This window comes from Populus alba, chromosome 12 (assembly GCF_005239225.2).
Source record: "Populus alba chromosome 12, ASM523922v2, whole genome shotgun sequence".
NCBI classification, from domain to species: domain Eukaryota; kingdom Viridiplantae; phylum Streptophyta; class Magnoliopsida; order Malpighiales; family Salicaceae; genus Populus; species Populus alba.
The window spans coordinates 916,581-940,700 of NC_133295.1; the positions used below are offsets into that span (position 1 = coordinate 916,581).

Here is a 24,120-nt window from a genome sequence, read left to right on the forward strand (position 1 = left end):
GGTCCACCATGTTTAAGCTCTTTCTTTCAAAGACGTTACGTGTTGGGCCATAGGCTTTAAATGCCTAGGCATTTCTTTTATTATTATTTTTATTTTATATTTAGGTTAAATATAGATTTATAAGAAAGATATTAATAAATATGGTTGAGTTCATAACTCGAATTAAAAATTTAGCAGATTAAGTCACAACATCCAGGCTATAATTTTTTTTATTTGTTTAAAGCATTTTTTGGCCCTCAATTTAAAATAATACAATTTCGTTATTTGTTATCAATACTTTAAAAATAAAAAATATAATTTCATCATTTATTATTAACTATTTGCTTTTTTATCTCAGTCCTAGGTGCCTAACACGTTTTTTTCCTTAAAAAATATTTAATAAAAAAAATATTTTCCATGTGTTTTATTATTGTATAAATCTATTAAATAAAAAATAATATTTAAAATAAAAATAGCAATTAAATAAATTATCAGTTGTTGATCACCAAACCCAACCTGCTATTTGTTTAACATGACCTGTATTTTACTGCCATGGTCCAAACCTTCAGGGCTCCCACCAAGCTGGTCTCATGAAAAAACGCCACGTTAAATAAAACGGTTAGTACATACGTAGTACATTAATTCAAGATATTAAATAAATCACCAAGTTGATTCCGACACACACCATGGCTTCTGGGATCCACGTCGTTGGAACCAACTACAAGGCCTTGTACAATACAAAGACAGAGTAATATATTAATTATGGACTGGTTTTTCCTTGGTGTTGTTCCCTTAAATATCCCATTCCGATAAACACCAGAATTTATACCAATCGGAGACTCCCCTTGATCGGAGCCATTGATGGTGTTCCGAGGTAATTCCAATAACTGTCGCATTTGTGCTCACTTTATAGAACTGTCAACATACATGTTTTTTTTTTCTTTTTTAATCGTGAGTATCTGAGTCAATTTACGCGCACATCGACTAATTTCTCGAGATCTTGAAGTTAACGACTGTAAATTTCCAGGTGTCTCTAAAGTTTGTAGCACTCAAACTAATAATTTCTGAGAAACAAATTCAAAAGTCTGATCAGTTAAATTACACCCCTCAAAATTTCATGTTGTTATTTTAATTCGATGGCATTCATGACTTTAAGTTTAATTGGTTAACTTGATTTTTTTTAATTATATTATTTTCTACTAATTTCATCTTTAAACGTAAAATTAATTAAAGATTGAGATTTTTAATTTTTTAAAAAAAAATTATCTTTATAATTTTTACATATTAACTCGGATTAATCTAAATAAATCTAATATATTTTCATTTTAATTTTAAATTCATGGTTAAAATCTGTTTATTAAAAAAAACACCATAACAATGCCTAATTTTTTTTCTCTTCGAAAAGAATTTTGCTCCGACTTCGTAGCTCAGCCCAGGCAAGATGGCTAAAATAAGATGTGGTGTATAGACATCCAACTATACAGCAAAGGTCATGGTGATAATCTCCACATCAGCTGAAAAATCATGTTGATATTTTTGACATAAGAGGCACGCTATATGGGTTTAAATCAAAACAAATTGAATCTGGACATGATCCTGGCTAGACATTTCTTCCTACACCTCCAATCAGATGCGATAACAAGAAAGTCAATGCACTTGGTACAAAAAATAGTGTGTAACGGTTCTACAATTAAGTATTGGCTATGTCATCGATGTCTTGCATTCGAGATGCGCATTGTCACGCCATGTAAGAACTTGGTATATCCAATAAAACTCAACTTCCCATCGGAGCTTCTAATCCAATCCTTGACTGCAGAATAAGCCGTAGGGCCCAGATTCATTTCCTGCAGAAATTATTTGATTTTCAGGAGGTGTTCGATCGATTGAACATAAACTGGTAGCTAGATGGTAAAACAGTAGATGCAGATACCTGTGTCAATTCCTCCACCGAGATGACCTGGTTTCCTTCTTGTTCAAAAAAACCAAATGCTTCAGTTGCAATGTTCTCCCATCCTTCCAGGGCTTCGAGCTGATGTGTACTGATTGCAGCAGCACAGAATTCCTCGAACCCCATTCTCTTGTGAGCGAGCGGTTCCATCTGAAATTGGAAGCTAAGATATTAGTCTTAGCCATTGGGGTTCACAGCATGGCAAGCTCCTCGAGCAAGAGTCACATGAAATCATATCATTTAGTGATTTCCAAATCATATAGAAGTAGAGAGGAAAACCAATAGAGGGTGATCAAGGCCATCCATTTAGAGAACATAGCCGTGAGAGAAAGGCAACGGCAAGAGATTCGCGATTTATGATCAAGGTTCTTTTTCATGTTTCAGTACATCCTACTTTCGAGCACATGCACAGAGTTATTAAAGGAACCATGTGAACAAAACTGGAAAATTTGAGTACTATTGCAGGTGTTCCCTCTCAAGAACAGATGATGAGTTGATTTTTCAATAGTCCCTATCAAGGAAATAAGTTGGTCAAATATTTCACCTCAAGCTCCAAAATGTTAAACAACTCACGTAACACTAACCTAAACGAGATAAAGTCAGAAAGATTAAAGTAAGGAAACTGTCAAGTGTACTAAATATATAGCCAAATGAACTTTGGAATCAACATTATTATTTTCCTTTCTTTCTGGAAAATCTCCACAAACAATGCTGTGGAAGAAGCCAGCGGAATAAGTAAATAAACCTTACCACATTTAAAATTTCTAAAACCCGTGATTCCTTCATGGCATCAGTAACATGTCTCGTCAAAGCCTGCACTTCACCACAAGTTTATATGTTGTGAGAAGAATATACTGAAAAACAAATAAACTAATACAATATAAAATTGGATCCAATAATCAATCACGTTACACTAATAAAAAATAAACTAACAACCTCTGTTTGAAAATGTCAAAATTTCACGTAGAGAGATAGAGCAAGAAAAGAAAGCTTTGACTAACCACTCTGAAATTATTAAGGGATACGTATCCATTTTTCGGTTCCAAGAGACTAAATTGAGTCCTGAGATAGACGAGCTCATCTTCAGGAATGGCTTTTGAAAGAGCCTGCAAAAGTCAAACAAGTAAAAAACCAGTCCCAAATCGCAATTCTACAAGATAATGAGTATTATATAGAAAGCTACTATGCTTGAAATGGTGGACAACTAGATTCAAATCACTCAAGAAAGAAAACCAACCTACACATTACTCAATGACATAATCATAAAATCCCATTATTTTCCTCTCTTTTTTTCGTTCTTTAGGAGGCTTCTTTATGAGGGAAACGGTTCCAGTCAGAATGCAAGTGTTCACGTATAATTATTATCACTGTTGCGTGTTTGAAAGCTGTGGTGCAAAGTAATACAAATAAAAACCAGTCTCAATTTACTTAAAGAGTATTCAGTGGAAAGCTACTATGCTCCAAATGGTGGACAACGGGTGCCACATCACTCAATAAAGCAAAGCAACATACACGTTACTCAATGACAGTGATAAAATCCCGTTATTTTCCTGTTCTTTCCTTCTTTTTGAGGGAAAAGATACCTTTAAAAATTCGAGTGTCTATGCATAAATACCTTCAGTGCTGCACGTTTGAAAGGTGTGGCACGAACATATGACTTGACCAACTTGAAGATCAAAATATCCAAAGGCACGGCTGGATTTAAATCTCGTAACCATGGGTGGGCTGCAAATGTAGGAGATTTTATTAGTTTCCACAAAAATGAACACGCAGCGTAAAATGTTAGTAAAAAGGATGCACAAAACCATACATATCCAGAACAGAGAGGGAGGGAGGGAGAGATTATCTATATATTCAGTGTTCACTGATTAAAGTAATGGAGGTTCTGAAATATTTGTAAATAACTTACTTAGAGCCTGAGCAGCAGTCATTCTTTTTCTGTGGTCCTTGTTCAGAAGCCTTTTGACAAAATCTTTAGCTTCTGGTGACACAGTAGGCCAAGGTGAATCGTCAAAGTTAGGATCAGCTCTTAGCACGGAGCGGAAAATTCCCGATTCAGTTCTTGCCCAGAAAGGTCTACTCCCGCATAATAATATGTATGTTATCACACCAGTACTCCACATATCAGCTTCGAGATTGTATGATCTGTGGAGCACTTCAGGTGCAACATAATATGCACTGCCAACAACATCGTTGAGACGATCATCTGCGGATGTATAAGAACTGAATGTTTTGCACTCAAACAACAGTTGGAAATAACTAGCCAGTATTAAAGGGAACTGGTTGTAGCAATAACCAGGAAAAAACAAATTTGCATGGATGGCTGGAAGATCTAATAATTTTGTATGATTCAAATCCATGGAAAGTATCCGTGTTTTCCTTCAAGCAGTTAAATGCAATTGAAAGCACAGCCATAAACAAATAAATTCATATGGAATTGCCGATGATGTAAGTTTCTGGCAGTCAGCCAACCCAAGCTTGTCTGAGGACAAAGGAACCAATGCAGGTTGGCTGGGAAACACCATGAGTCAGATGTAGCTTGATTTCATTTTCCTTTGATCCACAATTTCCTATTTGTTCTTTTGTGAAAAAAATTCCTAATTATTGATTTTTCTTCTGTTAGCATAAACTTGAAAGAAAATGAAAATCAGAAATTAGAAGAGTACGTAAAAGTATTTCTTTTTATAAATATCATATTATGCCCTGACAGAAACTGAAAAGGAAAATGAACGCAAATGAAATCTGCATTTCACACGGAATTTCCTGAGGCGTGACATAGGTGAAGTTTGATTTTGAGCCTTTGAATCCAGCAATAAAAATGCTTTATGTGTGACATTATTTTGTGGAGCAAATCAACCTCCCAGTGAATATGAAATTGTAACTGGGACAATTTCACAGAGAAAATAGAAAAACCTTTGATAAGTTTATCGGTAAGAAAATGTTACCTGGCCTAACAAAATCAGATAGACCAAAATCGATAATCCTCATTGGAGCATCCTCATCTCTTGAGGTGAAAAGAAAATTCTGCCAAGTGGTCACAGAATACATGGTTAAGAGCTGGAAAGGAAATTGGTGGCATAGTGTCCTACGACATGAGTTTGTTACTTTAAAACATAGAAACCAAACAAAACAACACCATACTTTAGTGTCCATGCTTATCAAAGTACCTCTGGCTTTAGATCACGGTGAGAAACCCCTTGAAGATGACAATACGCAACTACACTTAGAATTTGCACAACAATAGTTTTAGCATCTTGCTCGGTGTACCTCCCCCCTCTGCAAAATGGAAGCCACAAGGAATAGAGTCAAACAAAAAATCTGAAGTCCAAACCATAAAGCAACTACAAAACTGAAGCATCACAGGTAGTGGAAGTATTCCCTTCTCCTTTACTACCTTGATAAAATTCTGTCCAGCAATTCTCCACCTTCACATAATCTGACAAATAACAAAGAGATTTTAAAACTCATGAGAACAAATTTAGAAATTTTGTGATGGCATAGTAAGTAAACCTCAGTCCATTCATTAGTAAACAAATTAAATTTCTAATGGAGGGTTAGGTTCATCATAAGCATCAGCTCAATTCATGAAGGTGTAAATAAAACATCAAAGAAATCATCCAAAACGAGAGGTTGAACTCCGATAAGATAAATAATCTTTTCGAAGAAAAAGTATAGAATATACATACTCCATGGCTATGTAGACATTATTTTCATCCTCAAAAGCATCATAGAATTTGATTATATTCTTATGCCCCGACAATGCTTTCAATATCTTGACCTCTCGTCGAACATCTTCAATTGATATTGCTGTTGTCATCTGCCAATTAATACCCATTTAGTTAGTAAAACACCCCAACATCGATTCAGTCATACAATACATCAGCTAGCTAAAACAATCGATTTCATCTCCAGTGGCAATTGCAGCTCTTATAATGCTTGCTCAGGTCAGCAATACTAGACACTAAACAACATCAAGATTTCTTTTTTTGTTCGACGGCAAGGGGTATTCTCGATCCAGCTAATGCATCAACAGAAACTAAATACGATCTTAAGGGCACCCATACTCATTGTATAGCATGTTTAAAGGATAATGCTTGCTCAGGTCAGCAACATTGTGACATTAAACAGTATCAAGACGTGGAAACATGAACTGAACAAGACAACTGGCACAATCATATGGCATGTTTCAAAGACATGATAGTTATCGTAGGTGAAAATTATGGCATTTGGACAGATGAAAGAGGAAGTAGACAAATGCTGACAACAACCGACAGAAAACACACGTATGTAACAGCAAACGAACGGTCAGGATTCATCAATGAAGACTAACACTGAAAACAATGCACCTTAGCTTTGGAAATGATCTTGACGGCAACAGGTTGTCCTTTAAGCTCTCCTTTCTTTCCTTTAGCCCAGCAAGTATGCCCAAAATGCCCTCTCCCCACCTCCTTTCCCAACTCAAACTTCGCCGCCAAGTTCTTTGGATACCCAAAATTCTTATCCAAACCCCCCGTCCCACTCCCCATCGCTACCCTCTCTCCCCCTCCTCCCTCTCCGCCACCATCCTCCGTTATCGGTTGCCCCTCCTGAGGCTGCTGCTTCCCCTGCACCCGCCTCCTCATCATAGCCATGATCGGCTTAGCCGGAGAAGGAGGCGGCAACGGCCACCGGAACTTCCTCCCCGGCGTCCTCGCCGGGGAAGGCGATGGCCGGACTCCCGCGGGAAGTGGGCTCTGAAAAGGGCTGGCTGCGAATGAATTGGCGTAGCCATTGGTGGCAGGCGGTGCCACCTCAACTGCCGCCGCGTTCGGCGGAGTAGGATGCTTGATCGAGTTGATCACTTCATTGTTAACAGCTGACACGTCTTTGCTGCAGCAGTGTCCCATGGGTGGATACGGAGGTGAAGTTGTTGATCAGAGAGAGTCAGATCATCAGACGGTGGGCTGTGATATTAAGTCAGGTGCTGAGGCAGTAACCGTGGCAAGGAAATTTATTAGAGGGAAATACAAAGAAGGAAAGGTAAAGAAGGAAGGAGTTGAGAAATGGAGGAGGGGGGTAGGCTATTAATATTTTTGAAAGTTGACAGAGAGAAGATAGAGTGACATTGAATTGTATGCCTTAATTGGTCAAAGCCACATTTCTGACCGTCTGATTATTGTTATCACATAAGGTGCCTGCGGGTCCCTTGTGTATTTACCCATGATGAATGCCACTCTTTAAAGAGTTAAAATATGCTAGGCTTAACCATTTAGTTGGTAGTAAGTGAATTTATTTTTTTATGTAATTTTAAATTTGAGTTTTTCAAGTATTAATATAATGATCATTAAAATTTTATATAATCATTAATTTTAAAAACTATAAACATATTAACCATTACATGAGTAAGCAAAATAATAAACTTCATCGTTTTATTTTATGGATAGGTTTCACGGAACAGTTTTTTTTTTAAATAATTTTTTTTTGAAAAAAAAAATTGCATTATTTCTTTGACTTACGTTAAGGAAACACCTTGACTTATTGTAGTTTATAAGTTATGATATTATATTTATTGATATAATTATTGATCATGGACTGTGAGAAAACGCGTTTTCTCGTTGAAAATGCTGCGTTTAATATTATATGAAGCTTGAGGAAATTTCTAGCTCCAAAACAGATGTGAATCTGCAGTTGGATACTTTTTAGGAAAGAAAAGGACAGGCAGGAGAAGACGAGGACAAGCCATTGGTCCTCCCTTGGAAAAATCGTTAATTGTTTTCTCAAGGTTCTTTTGATCCAAAAGTGATAGATTTTGTTATTGTTTTCTTTGTTTAGAAAGCTGAAAAGTATGGCTGATGTCATGGCAAATTTTTCGTTTATTTTTATATTTTAAATTAATATTATTTAATGTTTTATATTATTTTGATGAGTTGATATTAAAAAAATAATTAATAAAAATATATTATTTTGGTTTATTTTCGAATAAAAAACACTTTAAAAAATAACAATAATCATACTCCAAAACATGTACTCCTAAGTTTTCCGTTCTAAACCTAACACGCAAGCAATGAATTGGATTTTAAATTAAATTAATAAAAAATTAACTTAATTAGTATGTGATTTAATTAAAATATAATATGATTTATAAAAATAATAATTTAAAATAATATCATTTTATTTTAAAAAATTAAAATTATACTATTTTAAACTCGCCTTATTCAGCTCTGATTAATCCTCTTATAATAATAGATTTATAACTTTAATTATGAAATTTTAAAACTAGTAAATGGATTTGTCTCTTGGGATTCAAATCTATAATGTAATTAATGATGAAAATCCCTTATAAATGTACCAAATTAGAGATAGATGGCTGATCTAGAATTTTATTATATATGAAAAATTTAATTCGAAGCATGAAAATTAGCAAATATCTTGATTATTGAATAAAAAAGAAACAAGAATAAAGTCTAGAACCCTATACTACATGGTGGGTGCATTAGGGAGTTTAATGTTGTCACCATCTCCAATTAAATGTTCTTACTATTTAAGCAACATAAGAAAATATAAAGTAATGGGTCATAAATTAAATTGCTTCTTCCTTGGCAATTAAATTTATTGTTGTACCAAGTTAGTGCATGAACATAAATCATATTTCTTTCTTCAAGTAATTTTAATCTGAACGAGGCAAATTTTTTTTCCTCATTAAAATCAGGTTGACTGTACCTAACTTGCCTAATTTACTCTAATTAAGTTAATTTTAATAATTTTTTATTTAAAATAACATCATTTTTAAATTGAACCAATAAAACCACACAATTTGAATTAACATGTTTGAGAGCGTGGTTGTGATTGCTTTTCAAAGTGTTTTTTTACTCAAAAATATATCAAGATAATATTTTTTATTTTTAAAAAATTATTTTTGATATCAGCGCATCAAAATGATCTAAAATCACCGAAAAAATATTAATTTATAGTAAAAAAAATATAAAAAAATTAATTTTTTTAAAAAATATTTTTAAAATGTAAAAACAAACAAGAATATATGAAACCGTGTATAACTAGATCTGGATGCTTTTAGAATAATCAAAATTCAGGTTACCAAACTATCATGAATAGGGAGGCTTTCATACAGGAAACATTCTCATCTTTGACTTTGCTTTTCCTTTGTAATATATTTTCCGGCTCGCCGGTTCTGTTTCTCTGTCTGAATCTTAGAATTGGTAAACGGTATGGGATGCAAAGGAAAATTAATCAATTCACACTTCACGCAGTTTGATGAAAATATTAAAGATGTATTGCAAGTTAGTTCACCAAGACACTTGCTGGTTAATCTAAATTCAAACAGCGATTTTAAATAAATAATTACTTTTATTGTGATTGTTCAACTTGGATTGTCAGCAAGGTCAACCTTCAATCCTTTCAAAAAAAAATATAAGTAAAATCATCCTAGAGGAAAAAACCAGTCATTGACATATTAATTATTTTTTAAAGTTTTTCTTCAGTTAAAACATCATCACTTTAATTATATTTTTCTATTAAATAAAATTATGGGGTCGACTTCTAGATCTGATATTAAAACTATAATATTATATTACTAAAATAATCGAGTTTTTTTTTTGCAAACTAGCTTTATTATCTATTTTATTGTACTTGTGTGGTGTCACGATAATTATCATCCTGAGTCGGGATCTCTCTAGTGATGGGAAAGAACAAAAAATTCTTATTTTTTATTAATAAAAAATAAGTACAGTCGCCACCTAATATTTTGATCGTTATGAACCCTAATTGGTCTTAAAGTCTAGATACATAGACTAGTTTGTGTGTATGAATGATGTATTATCCCTAGCACACGTTATCTAAAAAAAATTACATTGGTTGTTTTTTTCTTATAAAAACTAAGATATTATTGTGTGTTTTTAATTATTAGTCTATTTAAGATTCAAGAAAAGTATTTCTTGACAAAGAGATCATTATCTTATCCATTATGGAGTCAGGACATTTTTTTTTGTATTTTTTTTTAATATCAATAATACGTCTTATATATAAGTTCATAATTCTTGATATTCAAACAAACAAAATAATTTTTTTGATATTTTTTAAATGTAGGCTAAGTTTCAATGCCTTTAATAAATTGGTTATTACATTCAATATGCATATAAAATAAAAAAAAAAACTGTTTTTTATGATTTTTTAATATACTAAAATATACAAATATAATTTATTTTCAAGAGACTTGACTATATACAATTTTTTTAAAAAATTGTATTATTGAAAGAAAAGTATTTGTTGTTTTTGTGAAACGAAACTGATTTATTTAATACCAATCACAATTCTAAATATTAAATTACATAGGGTTAAAAAAAAAACAGAAATACAAGGCTTGAAAATTTGCTTGGAGCTTGTTTGCCAAACAAAACTTAAAAGACCAAAAAAATGCATCTTTACTTGACAATTTTTTGTCAAGACAAACATGGCCTTAAGCCTCTAAAAGCTCAGCCCAATTCGGTGGACTGGGCTTCCTAGCCAAGCCCAAAGATAATGCAGGCTCTACCCAATGAAACCGTACGGGCTTAGAAAAACACGGGCATCCATGAAAAGAAAACAACCCACCCTTTTAAAAAACATTGGCTTTGACCCACAAACAAAACTAAATGCACCCTTCTTGATCTTGAAGAATCAAAACAGCTGAAATCAAAGAAACTTGCCTTCCAGAACAACCCACACCGATAAAACATGTTTCCTTTTTTCTATCCGCACCACCGAAATGCACTGTAAGAGAAAGTTTAAGCTCATGAAAATAAATAAATAAATGATTTATACTTCAGTTTTGGCCTAACAGAAGAAAACTTCAAGAATCGTAGGCTCTTAAATGTTTACAACCAAAAAAAAAAGAAACCTGGTTATTTCACTCCTCACTTTCACCCTCGTTTTTCTTCTACAGTAAAACGGGACCTCATTAATCCAAACCACATGAAAAAGCAAGATGAAATTCTAACAAAAATGTAGCAAACTACTACGTTGCAGATAATATTAAAATTTATTGTTGATAAAACTCAACAATAAAATTAACAACAGATAATTTCAGATGTAAATAATATATGTTAATTTTTTAGCAATGAATTATTAATTACTGATTATTTAATAACAAATTATTCATTACTAAAATTTGGTTGCTGATTGTATCAATCAGCAATGGATATTCCATTACTAATTATCATTGTTGATCAGTAATTGAAACTTTGTTGATGATCCGTTGCTGATTTGTTTGAATTTTTTAATTTATTTTTCTTGTTTATTGAATTTTTTTAAAAATTATTTGTGGATAACTCAAATAAAAATAAATTTCATACTAAATTTCTAAATCTCGTTACACTTATATCAAAATAGATAAGTCACGATTTAATAAATATATTCTATCATAAAAGTTGTGATTGAGATTGTGGTTGAAACAAACCAAAATAATGCTAACCATTATAAGGTAGGACCAGTATATGGTGGTCAAGGACCTATGTCAATATAGATTAGACAGGGAATATATAGGTGTTGTTATCTGTGGACGACGTGACAAAAAACCATTTTGAACGAGAATGATGAACAATTTAATTTTCTAACCACTAGAACCAATACTGAATCTCCATCAACTATATATATATATATATATATATATATATATATATATATATAATTGACGACCATCTATTAACAGACCCTAAAGTTAATGATCATATAAATCTCTAGTAACATCGAGATTTATGAGACTTGAACTGATGACCTTTAAAAAATTAATTCATAATATTATCAATTAAATTACACCATTTAAGATTAACCATCACCAATATATATTAATGAAGGATGCGGTGGTCGTCTAAGCATAGTTAGGGAGTGTTTGGATGTGAGGTAGCTTGTGCTTTTTTTAGTAAAAAACATGTTTTTATATCTTTTGAAAGTGTGGATTAGGTGTGGTTTGTGCGTACCTTTTAAAAAAACCCACCATACTTCTAAGCCAAACACCTTCTTAAAGGTCTTGACGGACCAAGTCCAGGCTTTAATTGACATCTTTGTATGAAAGTCCAGTCAAAAGGTAGACCAACCACAACAACTTAATATAGTTCTGTTTGAATATTTTTTATTCATTTTTTTTTTGTATAACGGATGAATTTTACTCATAGGCTGATTTCATCCATGACTTCATTCATAAAATTTATAGGTCGTAATATTGTTTGATTTTTTTTATTTTTTTTTTCTACTGTGATTTTCTTTGTGGGAATATTTACATGTTAGTTGATGTTATCATGTGACAAACTTCTCCAACTATCTTAAATATTTACATGTTAGTTGCGGGAATCCTTAAAATTGCCATTTCTCCTAGCAGCTGTGAATTTTGAGTGTTTAAATTAACTTATCTTTGAATAGAATTGGGTTTGTACGTTGGGCTGGTTCATCTTCATCGGCATATTGATGGTCTAATTTGTGAGAAATGGGCCTAAGCTCGTAAAACCATGGGCTTAGGCCCGTAAGCACTTGGGCCCCTCATTCAGATCAGCAGGGGCAAGCATGTACCAGCATGCCAGCCCCTTTAAGTTCTGACACATGGTCACAGATTCATAGCTCACCCTCACAGTGCTTAAATTACAGTTTGAATAGTTAACTTGTTTGAAGATTTATTTTCTAGAACATTAGAATAAATTTATTTTGAATTAATCAAGATTAAATTAAATTTTTTATTAAACCGTTTCATTATACATTAATATGATAAATCATTTTTTTTTTATAAATTAATATTATATTCAATTTAATTTAAAAAAACAACTTATATTAGGTGTTTGTATGGGTAAATGTTATTTTTTAAAACATTTTATATTTGTAAAAATATTAAAATAATATATTTTTATTTTTTAAATTTATTTATAGTATCAGTACATTAAAATAATTAAAAAAATTAATTCCTTTTTAAAACATAATTTAATCTAAGAATATTTGGAAGTGTGTAGCTTTACTTTTTAAAATATTTTTTAATTTAAATATATATTAAAAAATTAATTTTTTTATTTTTTAAAAATTATTTTTAACAGCATCACATTAAAATAATTTAAAAATATTAATTTTTTTTTTAAAAAATCTTTTTATTTATTTTTAAAACATAAAAAACAAAAAGTATCTACTTCTCCTGGAACGTATTGACAATCAACGTGTTACGGCTGTTTAACAACACTGCTCAAAAGACTCGCAGTGACCAAAGATACCAATAATGTCTCGCCTTTTTTTTCCCCCTATAAATTGCGGGAGCCTTCTTTTCCTCTCAAGCTCTCTCTCGTCAACTTTTTTCACTATTGACACTCCCCTCTCAGAACCCTCAAAAAAGTTTCCCGAAATCCCTAATCTATTCACTAAATCCACTTCTCAAGATTTTTTCACTCAAGGCACTCTCGTTTTCTCCTCCCTCATTTCAGTTTCTCTTTCGCAATTCTAGGGTTTTTTTTTATTTCTTTTAAATTAGGGTTTTTTTTCCGTTCTGTCTCGTGCAGTTACGAATTGGAGAGATATCGGCGATTTGTGAAGTAAATGGAGGTGACTGCCGGAGTAGCGGCAGCCTCACGAGGTTCGTTGTCGAGGAAGGAGTGGCGAGCGGTTACGGAGCAGCAGCATAGAAATGGTGGTGGTGGAGAAGAGGTGGTGAGTGATTTCTTGCTTTATCGGGGTTTGTTTGGTTGATGGGAAAATGTGATGGGAAACAGGAGAAAACCTTGGTGTTTTGATTTGGACTTTATGGAATCATGCGGGTTTTTAATTATCATGTTTTTGAGATGCAAGACAGGGAACTGGGTTTCTCTGTGTGTGTTAAAATGTGCTTATATAGTGGTTTGTAGAAATGTATTGGTGATACCCTTGATGTGAAATGTTTGGCCTGTATGGCTTTCGAAGCAAGCAAGGGTTTGTTTTGAAAACGAAGTTACTAAGCTGAATTGTTTTTTGAGGCCATGGGCAAATGTGAAATGTTATTAGCTTTTTTGATGGGAAAGCTGTCTCTTTTTTGGTTATTTGAAGATGGGGAGATTGAATAGAGTTAGTAACTGGGGTTTCTTTTCCTGTTTAGATGTTTTTCTGTGGTGTTTGTTAATGGGCGTTTGAATGCAAACCAAAAAATATATTTCTTCGAGTTTTCAGTATTAGCTAGGCAGTCAATGTGGGTATTAGATGTTTGGTTTTTGGGTCATTAACTGTGGAAGTTTTTTATCACAGAATTTGGAACGTTCAAAGTTGGGGCAATCAGATGAGAGAACAATATATGAGGTAAATGTTGTGGTTTTTGGGGCTGGGTGTTTGGTTAACGGATTGTATAAAGTTAACTTGGTTTGATGTTTATCAAGGTGCAGCATGGAAGAGAGCCTGTTGATGTGGACTTCTGTTCGATCACAGTTGATGGGGGTTTAGATGATGACATCTTGCAGCAGCGAATTCACAGCATTGCTAGACAAAGAGAAGAGTTGCAACACATGGAGACTGAGCTCAGAGCTCAAGTGATTGCGGGGTCTGAGATCATGGAAATACAGAAAAGCTTCCATGCACAAATCAAAGAACGTGAAGATGCTGCTGCAAAGCTTCAGGTTTGGACTTTTCTATCAATACAGTCTCAGAATTCTTCTCCTTGTATATAAAAATTGCAATAATTTGTAATTGCATTAAACATTTTCTGGTCATTGTGCTGGGTTTAAGTCTGATAGAAGTTGTAAAACCGCTACTGTATGAATATGATCAGGTTTGTATTGCAATTACAGTGACCTCACCTGAAACCCTTATGTTCAGGTCCATAGATTTTGTTGAATGTCTTTATGTTATTCCACAAAGCAGGTTTTAGAAACTGTGTGGTGACTGCTCGACAATTTCTCATTTCTGCAACAATTTCCCTTATAAATGCAAAGCTTACTATGCCATGCAGGAACAACTGCATGAAAGGGGACAGACCATACATGACTTGGAAAGGAGAATGGAAGAAAAAGATAGAGAACTGCATGCAATTAAATTAGATAATGAAGCGGTTTGTTCATCTCTTTGCTGTACCTTTGGACAAAGTCTTTGCGGCAAGCCATATGTCATGTGCTGTCTCTTGTCTATTCTTACAGGCCTGGGCTAAAGAGGATCTTCTCAGGGAACAAAATAAAGAACTAGCAACATTTAGGTATGTCACTTGTTCATTGTTTTGACACTGTTTTATGCCTTAGTTTGATGGTAGAAGCAACTTTCTAATTTCATGCAAGGCTTTTAAAAGATGTGCACGTGAGAAATTCATAGACTATCATACATTTAGGTCTCAATGATTTTTTAAAAAAAATTTGTTGAGCTTTTTTGATTTATTTTACCCTTCTTTAAGGTTAGGTTTGGGTCATTTAAGTCTGGACGGGCTAATTTAGATGGTCTATTTCTTTTTGCAGAAGAGAGCATGATCATTCTGAAGCTGAAAGGGCACAACATATACAGCAATTGCATGACCTTCAAGAACATTTTCAAGACAAGGAAAGGCAATTTCTAGAGTTGCAGGAACAGGTCTGTCCATCAATTCAGTTCTGATTTGCTTGCATTTTTTCATTGAGTGGGAGTTGACACTTCTGGTTTTGACCAGGAGCTGTTTATAGAAAATGGAAGTTTTTACTATAAGATTGCCGAACAAGAATTCTTAAACATAAAGTAAACTGTTATGTTACAGCTTAAAAGCAGGAAAAGAAAAGGAATTCTTAAAACATGTTTTGAGTGGGAGGTCTAACATTGATCTTTTCTTTCAGCATAGGGTTGATCAGGAGACCATATATTTGAAGGATGAACAATTGAAAGTTTGGATCGCACGTGTTCAGGAGATGGATGCCTTGCATTCTAATGCCAGCCATTCCTTACAAGCTGAATTGAGAGACCGCACAGAGCAGTATAATCAGCTTTGGCTTGGCTGTCAACGACAGGTCGCTTGCTTTCTTCACCCTTTGCACTTCTTTTCAGTCCTTGGTTTATATCACTTGGGCCTGATGTGTGTGCATGTTTTTTTGCTGTTTGCATGCATTTGTTCGCTTGTATCTCTGTTTGTGATATTTTACTGTATTCATTCAACTTAGAAACCAATTTCTACATTAAGATATTGAAATTTTACTATAGTTTTTATTCATTAGTGTGTTTTTGTTCACTACACATCACAGAACAATTTAGTGTTCACCATGGTTAAACATTTTGTATTGACTGTTTTTTCCCTCCCTCGTGGTCACTGATATCAGTTTGCAGAGATGGAGAGAGTTCATCTGCATACCGTACAACAGCTTCAGTTTGAGCTAGCTGATGCCAGAGAAAGGAGTGGATCCTATGCAGACGAGTCGCACCTATCTCAATCAAACACAAAGGATGAATCAAACTTTATTCAGAACAATGGTAACCAACTTGATGTAAATGGAACTGCTGCATCCATTGCTAGTAACGGAGCACTGTCAAATGGGAATGCAGACAATGCTCAGTCTTTTGCGTCAACTGGAAATGCACATCAGGTATCTTCCTTATCACTGTGGCTGTTTTTTCCTATAAATCTTAGGGTCCATTTGGTATTGTGGTAGTGGTTGTTTTTCAAAGTTTATTTTGCTTGGAAATGCATGAAAGAATGTTTTTTCATTTTTTAAAATTTATTTTTGACTTTAGCATATCAAAACGATCTGAAAAACATAAAAAAATAATTAATTTGAAGCAAATAATTTTTTTTTTAAATAATTTTTTTTAAAAACGCTTTTGAAATACAAAAACGAATGGTCTCTTTATGCATATAGTCTTGCTCTTTTCCACGCTATCAATGTGAACAGTAGATACTGACTGCTCTTCTATCCTACAACATTGTTGCTGCCATTCAGTATATGTAATGCGACTTCATGTGTCCGCATATTCCTGGTTCCCCTCTCACCATGACCTCCATTACTCTGGCGTAGTTTTGAATTTTTCCATCCCTTTTTAGGTAGCTGGTTCCATAGTATACCCCTGGAGTTGAGATCTGAGTCATGCCTATTGAGATATGAGCAATCAAAAGGAATCATACTGTGGAAAACACCATACAGATAAAATATGTTATAGGTGTTTCCAAGTTTTTTTCCCAATAAAAAAAATTTGTTTCTGTTATGCAGTAGCCAGTAGGTAATTGAAACATACTTTTTAGTAGGAAGTAAAATTAAATGTTCAAATCCTATATCCATGACTTCCAATATTTGTTCTGTTGATCAATAGACCAACCATGTTGCTGGTGTTCCAATGGCTCCAACATCCTTACTCGGGATGCCGACCTACCTTCCACCTGGGCAGGTGACTGCACTGCACCCATTTATTCTGCATCAACAGGGGATTCCCCATTCTATGACATCTCATGTTCCGCAATCTCATGCTGGACATTTTCACTCAGTACCGGCAATGTCATCTGTCCCGCAATGGCAGAATGGGCAGGTAAATATTGAATTGAAACTTCTTCTTTCATCATTGTAAATGTTACAGGTGCTCATTTCTCTTTGATAGCACTCAATAACATGTTTTCTAACCTAGACCATGATAACAATTTGTGTACTTCCCTTTTTTTTAAAAAAAAAATTCAGGCTGTAACAGAGAGTGCACAGTTACCTGCACAGAATCAACTTGCATCATCTGAAGTTGATCATAACCTTATGAGTTCAGATGGGAAGTATGACTATGAAAGGTCTGTTAATGGCCACGAGTTTCATCCAGACTATCTAGATGTTCACATCAGTCAAGGAGCAGAGCCAGATTCTGTAATCTCATCATCCACAGGGGAATCACAGGTTATGCATATTAAGTTGTTGCCTTTGTAATCAATAGTGGCAGAGCTATAGTAAAATAAATTTGGTGGGAGGGAGATATGAAAATAACGATGATGAGATAAACTAAAAGAAATGTTTCGTCAATAAAATTATCGGAAATGTATCATCAATAAAATTATCAAATTTTTGGAGGGGCCTCACCTTAGATACAAGGGCCAATGAACTTTCTAAAAAACAGGGGGTCATTGACTCTCAACACAAGCTGTAGTGTTGCCCCTGGCAATCAACTTATGTTTCATGATGATTATTGACTGCCTGCAAAAATTCTAACTTCTGCAGGTTATTGAGTCGATTGACAGGGGTTACTTGGCCAATCCCCAACCTGAGCAGAGCTTGCAAGAGATTTCTTCCCAATTTAATGATGCCTTGAGATTGAATCTTCCTGAACGGAATACTGAAATGAAGGTCTGTGCTTGTTTTTGCTTAAAGTTCCTTTGCATTGCTGGTTCCATTTTGTGGGTTGTTTTTACTCCATTAGTAGCATTTGACAATTAGGGCAGAAACTAAAATCAGAAGCATATATGACTGGTGTAGGATCAAAATGTTTTGAACTTCAATAACCATGGCCAAGCTTTGATGGAAGAGCAGGCAAGCTCAGCTGCCAGTTTGTCACTATCTGAAACATCCACGCATTCAGTTAATGTCAACGAAACCACAATCAACAATGGAACTGCTGCTGTTTCGACTAAAGCATTGATCTCATCTGACCTGACAAATATGGTTACCGGAGGAAAAACTTCTGAGAGTCCTCTCCTTGATGAAAGATCTCTGTTGACTTGCATAGTTCGCACCATTCCAGCTGGTGGCCAAATTCGGATCAATTCAACGGTTAGTGACTGAGTAAAATATTTATTATTCCCATCTTAGCTCATTTTAAAATCCTTTAAGAAGCAATAATAATTTCCATTCGTTTCAATTACAGCTACCAAATAGACTTGGCAAGATGCTTTCACCTTTGCATTGGCATGATTACAAGAAAAAATATGGAAAGCTAGAGGACTTTGTGGGTGGTCACCCAGAAGTGAGTTTTTGGGATCTCAATTTACATGTTTGCTTACATGGACTGTAACACTGTTTCTGAGCCTCTACATTGTGATTTCAGTTGTTTTTGATTGAGGGTGATTATATCCAGCTTCGGGAAGGAGCTCAAGAAATGATAGCTGCTACAGCAGCTGTTGCTAAAGTTGCTGCTGCTGTTGCAGCATCATCTCCTTACTCATCATTCTTGCCTTCTGTGGCTGTTACTCCCATGGCACAATCTCATCGACTTAAGAAGGTTCCGTCAATTGAATCAAAGTTTTCTAATGGTGTTAATTTTGGGGTTGCCGGAGGCATCTCAAATGTTAAAATTTTGAGCAAATCAAAAGATTCTCAAGAACTAAATGTGCCAGATTCTGATAGATCCAGCGTAAGCAGTACTCAAAGCAAGGGCTCAATTCATGGGACATCTAACTCAATTTATACTGGAAAACAGCATAGCAGGTATGGTTTAAATCCTTCTAAATATTGCAGAATTTGCAATTTATGTTGGATAATGTAGTGATGTGTACCAGTGGTTTAAGAGCTCATTGAGTTTTATGTGTTTGAATGTTTTCAGGACAACCGGAGCTGCATTAACTTCTAGAAGATAGTGTGGTAATAATAATTATCTGAGATGTGCATTTGCATTGTATGCCAGTTCTTGGCTTCATTGATCATGGATTCTTGTCTATGTTTTGTGTGATTTTCCATGGATTTATAATCAATTTTAATTTTATTTTGCAGGAGGCAATGTCCAACATATGAATGAATTCATGGAGTTAATAGGAGTGCAGATTGGGCATTTATGGGAGCGATCTGTGGTAGAATTGTGCTCTTGATGAAATTGCCAGCCATCTTTTGCTTAAAGAATCCACCATTGGACTTAGCTGATTTTTTTTATCCTCTTTAGTTTTATGCCTTTGGAAAAAACCTGCTTTTTGTGTGTGTTTATGATACCGAAGACGAACTCATTCAACTTTCAGCATTGATATTCATGCACACAATTGCTTCTGTGCATTTGATAGTCCATACCTCCTCCTGTCAGCCCCTTTCTTTGTGAGTTTTCTCTAAGCAAATTATCTTTGCTCCACCCCTCTTTTATTCTTCCCTTTGAATTTCTTTCATTGGTAAAATTTTTAACTAGAGCATTGTTTCAGCCGCAAATGAATGCATCAAAATAACAAAAAAAATGGTATTTCTCATAGCTTCATGGTGCTTGGATGTTGAATGTTGTGACAAGTATTGTTAAAATGGGGAAATTGGATATATTATTGGCTTGATATATGTGACTTTTATTATAAGAAAATCAGAGATATGGCTGCGATAGAGAGCTATTTGATCTCCTGAACTTGATGGAAATAAAGATTGGTCATGTGAAATCATCAAGATGTGTGGATTATCCACTCCTTGTTGGGGACCAAAGCTTTTTGGCTGGAGTCATCTGTTAGTGGCTGCTGGTGCTCCCTCAATTCAAAATTAAGCGGCCATTGCGAAAAAGAGAGAACATAAGAGCTATTTAATATATTTTTAAAATAAATTAAATAATCACTTTTATGTTTTAAGCCACTTTATGCTGTGTGTAGTCTGCAATCCAAAAACAACTCTCAACTTGAGAAACACGCAAGGAACAAGAAGAATTAATCAAAGTTTAGAGGCATCTTCACGCCAAAGCAGTCCTGTGTCATACCTAAGACTTGAAACCCAAGTTCCAACTACGCAATGCAAATACCCGCATGGCCATGGGCATAACATTGTTTCTCTGAACCCTGACATTGTTTGAATGATATGTTAAAGTTCTTAATTTATGTCGCATCAGCACTGTGTGAATAAACTGCCTTTAACAAGATTTGACAGTGAAACCAAACAATGCCTTCATATTCCAACTTGTATGAAGCTTTTCCATCTGAACCCCTCAAAAAATAGCAGCAGATTTACCTGGAAATTACTGAACATACACACCCACGAAAGAAAAAGAGAAGGCCTCTTAGTAATGCTTACAGGATATATTAACCAGACAGCCTACAGAAGAAAATGCAGTTTAAATAGATATTCCTGTACTGCTAGTTCTGAGGCAGTCCTAAACTACAGACATTCTGGGCAATCAGAATTTGCGGGTTTTAGGCATCAGAATCTTGATCAGCGACACCGGGTCTCATTCTCATCTGTCCTTGGGTGAAGTGTTGCTGTTGGAGGTGTGGTGGCAGCTGTTGCTGCTGCTCATGCTGAAAGTTCGTTTGGAAAGGGAGCTTCTGATTGAAGAAAATTGGTTGCTGAGTCATAGCAACTTGAGATGGCTGCATGTACTGCTCTTGCTTCACTGCAGGCTGCTGGGGGGGCATCTATTTTTTTTTTTTTTCAACAGAAGAAACAGTTCAAATTCAACAGCAGGCTATCCAAAGCTGAAATGAATTTTTGTAGGGGACACACCCTAAAAAGAAAAGAAAAGAATGTGTTCAGGTCTTGTTCAGCAATTTTACCTGAGAAGGCATTGTGGTTCCTTGTGGTTGGGCATCAGCAATTCTTGCTAGGTACATCAGGTTCTGCTGTAACTGGGCTTGATACCTGAATCATTGGCAAATTTTACAAGAACAAGTGTGTGAATCTATATGTACCTGTCTAGATGAATCACAAAGTTGCAGATAAGAGCTAACATAATTTTCCATTCGCTTTCTTAACATCGAAAGAGAGAGAGAGAGAGAGTTAGAGGCAGGATGGCCTTTCAAATTTTATTCAGAAAAGTCACAAATGTGACATATACTAGTAAGGGAAGAAAAAGATTCATCGGTGATGCTCATAAGAATTATATGAAGCTGATGAACCGAAGACTGAAAGAGAAGCTCATAATAGTTCATAGCTCCAAGTTCACTTTGAGCCAAAAATTCTGCAAGATTAAGCATGATGCAAAAACTTAGGTTTATCTTATTATCAAAGATGATTCAGAAACATTAGCTAGATCATAGTTGTTGCTACTCGTTCACTCTCAATGGACACTTTGTCTGAGCTAAGGATTGATGTCAATTATAAATCTTTTAATAAACCAACATTTTTAACAAATCAACATGTGCTATTTACCAATAAGCAGTGCCAGAGGTGAGATTTTTAATGTCGTTTTGCAAAATGTCCAAATTAGCTTTCAGTTGGTATAATACAACAGTTACGTATGCAGTCTTCGTCTCCGATGCCATGTTAAAAAAAAACTCCACTGAAGCTAATCGGTGATCTATATATCATGAACAGCCTTGCAATCTCATCAACAAAGGAGAAGATTAAAAGGATTCACATGAGCGGGTAAGAAATGCGGGGGGGCCGGGGGGGGGGGGAGCTGGTTTACATTTTGGATGTTGGAATTAGTCAGAAACATCAAGCTCTCAGCAAAAATATTTGAGTTCAAAATTAGGCAGATCACACCATTTTTGTGCCAGAAAGGAAACAAACAAGATAAATGGCATTGAAGATAGTTTGTAACTCACGAAGCACATTCAGAAACGTTTCCCTTGTTCTGATTCTCCAGTATAGCCATAATCAGCTGCTTGTTCTCTTCTAAGTACTGCATGAATCACAAATAATCACCATCTTAAACTTATAATCAAACAATGATTTTCATTTTCTAACCAGTTTTTAGGCATTGTCTGCTACATCATAAACAATCAAATCAATTAGAGTAATTAGTAAGTAGTCAGGGTCTATGTTTTGCATAAGAAAAATCTACTTGACACAAATGCTTCAATGTAGGTCACAAAAGCATAATTACGTTGAACCCCATTACAAAGAATAGAACCAGAGGCAGATCAAAAGAACACTCGTTTTGAATCCTTATTAACATTAACTAATTGGCGAAACCTGCCTTGCCTTTCATTTTTAACAGAAGAACCACCACCACAGTACCATCCTCTGAATTACCTCAACAATTGTAACCATCCGTGCCTCATCCATTATTTGATCACAGAATGACAGCCAAACTGCTATCCTTTTTTGTTAGGAAGTAATCAAAATTCTCTACTCTAACACACAATCCCTCATTTTATTTTCAAAAGAACACCAAAAATCAGAGGATATGAACAATTCCCAACAGCCAGCAATATATACATGTAAAACATGCTCAAACAAAGAACTAACTTTAAACAAACCCCATCAACAACAAGAAAACCTTGCCAACCCAGAAACACGACAAGGAAAAAAAATTCAATAAAACCAAGTTTTAAAGCTCAGAGGTTGATCAACTAACACCGTTTTCCAAGATTTATAGACACAAGTTAGACAAACAAGTCCTACTACTCTTACCACAAACAAATGCATGTAAGAGGCCAAATCCATTACAAAAAAAAAATATCTAGCATGCCCACATTTTAACTTTTTGGAAAAAAATATATGAAGTGTGTGTACCTTTTGAATCTGCTCAGTGGTGATGCTCAACATTTGTTGCGGTGACTGCTGCATTTAAAACAAACCCAAAAACCCTAACTGCAGATAAGAAAAAAAAAAAAAAGATTGAGAGAACCAAAGAGAGGAAAAGGTTTGTATAGAGAATTCTGAGGGTTACACCATGACCCTCGAGAAAAATAAAAATAAAAATGTATTCTTTTTGTTTCTCTTTTGCTATATTTGGTAACAAGACAAGGATTCCCAAACGGTGCCGCGTCAAAGCGTTGTTTTATAGTGCGGGAAGACACGTCGGACCTGTCAGGCTGGCTACCATGGAATCTAGACTAATCCAAGTTAAAAAATACAGAAAACAATAAAAAACAAAATTAGCTAACCTAGTAAAAGCTTTCAATTAATTGAAAACTGAACACTTGTTGAATTTTTTTTTATTAAAACAACATGATTTTAATAAAAAAAAATTTTAAAAATTATCCTTCTAACCTAAACCTTTTCCCTATTAAAGTTTTACAGCTATGGAAGCATCCCTTTTGTCTGGAAGGGACAAGGAGAGTAGGAAGGCTGGGGGTTTGGTTTGGTAGTAGGTGGATTTTCTTGCCACATTATTATTTATTATCTACATTGAAAATTAATTAATTAATTAATTTGTTTCTTTAAATGTGGATGAAGTGTCTAAAAGTTATATGGTTGTAGATAAATCTTAATTAAGATCTTATTCCAGCTGTTTATATTATGTTATATATTAAATTTAGTATTTTATTTTTAATTAGATTTCTCATCCAATTATTTATCAGCTAACAGGTTCAAGAAATATATATATATTTTTTTAAAATTTTGTATATAAATTTGATGACTTTTCAAGCTTATATATTTTTTAATGTGATATATATTTGATAAAAAAAAATTACTCTCCTTTTATAATTTGTTAATTTTATTTTGTATCTATTTTTTTATTATTTAAACTTGTAATATGTA

At 34.4% G+C, this 24,120-nt stretch overlaps 3 protein-coding genes across 6 annotated transcripts; 1 reads left to right on the plus strand and 2 right to left on the minus strand.

Annotated features, from left to right (window-relative positions):
* Positions 1-1,472: 1,472 nt before the first annotated feature.
* LOC118046695 (CDPK-related kinase 4) lies at positions 1,473-7,008 on the minus strand. 2 transcript variants are annotated; one of them, XM_035055682.2, is made up of 11 exons: positions 6,274-7,005; positions 5,614-5,744; positions 5,322-5,363; positions 5,095-5,203; positions 4,873-4,951; positions 3,837-4,133; positions 3,543-3,652; positions 2,929-3,033; positions 2,678-2,740; positions 1,910-2,077; positions 1,473-1,823 (listed from the first exon to the last, which is right to left on the minus strand). In XM_035055682.2, exons 1-11 carry the CDS (start codon positions 6,811-6,813, stop codon positions 1,686-1,688), a joined length of 1,782 nt encoding a protein of 593 aa, XP_034911573.1. In that variant the 5' UTR covers positions 6,814-7,005; the 3' UTR covers positions 1,473-1,685. The 2 variants fall into 2 exon arrangements, with proteins under 2 accessions (XP_034911573.1, XP_034911574.1); XM_035055683.2 differs by lacking the exons at positions 1,473-1,823; positions 1,910-2,077 and adding an exon at positions 2,086-2,438 and having other exon boundaries at positions 6,274-7,008.
* A 6,113-nt stretch (positions 7,009-13,121) lies between these two features.
* Positions 13,122-19,855, plus strand: LOC118046692 (uncharacterized). Of its 3 annotated transcripts, none has more exons than XM_035055678.2 (17): positions 13,122-13,323; positions 13,401-13,576; positions 14,144-14,194; positions 14,272-14,508; positions 14,841-14,939; positions 15,025-15,080; positions 15,334-15,445; positions 15,682-15,852; positions 16,159-16,422; positions 17,144-17,356; positions 17,503-17,706; positions 18,025-18,150; positions 18,280-18,573; positions 18,668-18,766; positions 18,848-19,227; positions 19,343-19,380; positions 19,510-19,855. In XM_035055678.2, the coding sequence occupies exons 2-16, from the start codon at positions 13,466-13,468 to the stop codon at positions 19,374-19,376; spliced, it is 2,451 nt and encodes an 816-aa protein (XP_034911569.1). In that variant the 5' UTR covers positions 13,122-13,323; positions 13,401-13,465; the 3' UTR covers positions 19,377-19,380; positions 19,510-19,855. The 3 variants fall into 3 exon arrangements, with proteins under 3 accessions (XP_034911569.1, XP_034911568.1, XP_034911570.1); XM_035055677.2 differs by having other exon boundaries at positions 13,123-13,323; positions 13,429-13,576; XM_035055679.2 differs by having other exon boundaries at positions 13,123-13,323; positions 13,429-13,576; positions 14,278-14,508.
* An 814-nt stretch (positions 19,856-20,669) lies between these two features.
* On the minus strand, positions 20,670-23,600 carry LOC118046694 (uncharacterized). Its single transcript, XM_035055681.2, has 4 exons — positions 23,149-23,600; positions 22,236-22,312; positions 21,243-21,327; positions 20,670-21,104 (listed from the first exon to the last, which is right to left on the minus strand). Exons 1-4 carry the CDS (start codon positions 23,200-23,202, stop codon positions 20,883-20,885), a joined length of 438 nt encoding a protein of 145 aa, XP_034911572.1. The 5' UTR covers positions 23,203-23,600; the 3' UTR covers positions 20,670-20,882.
* Between the last annotated feature and the right edge of the window lie 520 nt (positions 23,601-24,120).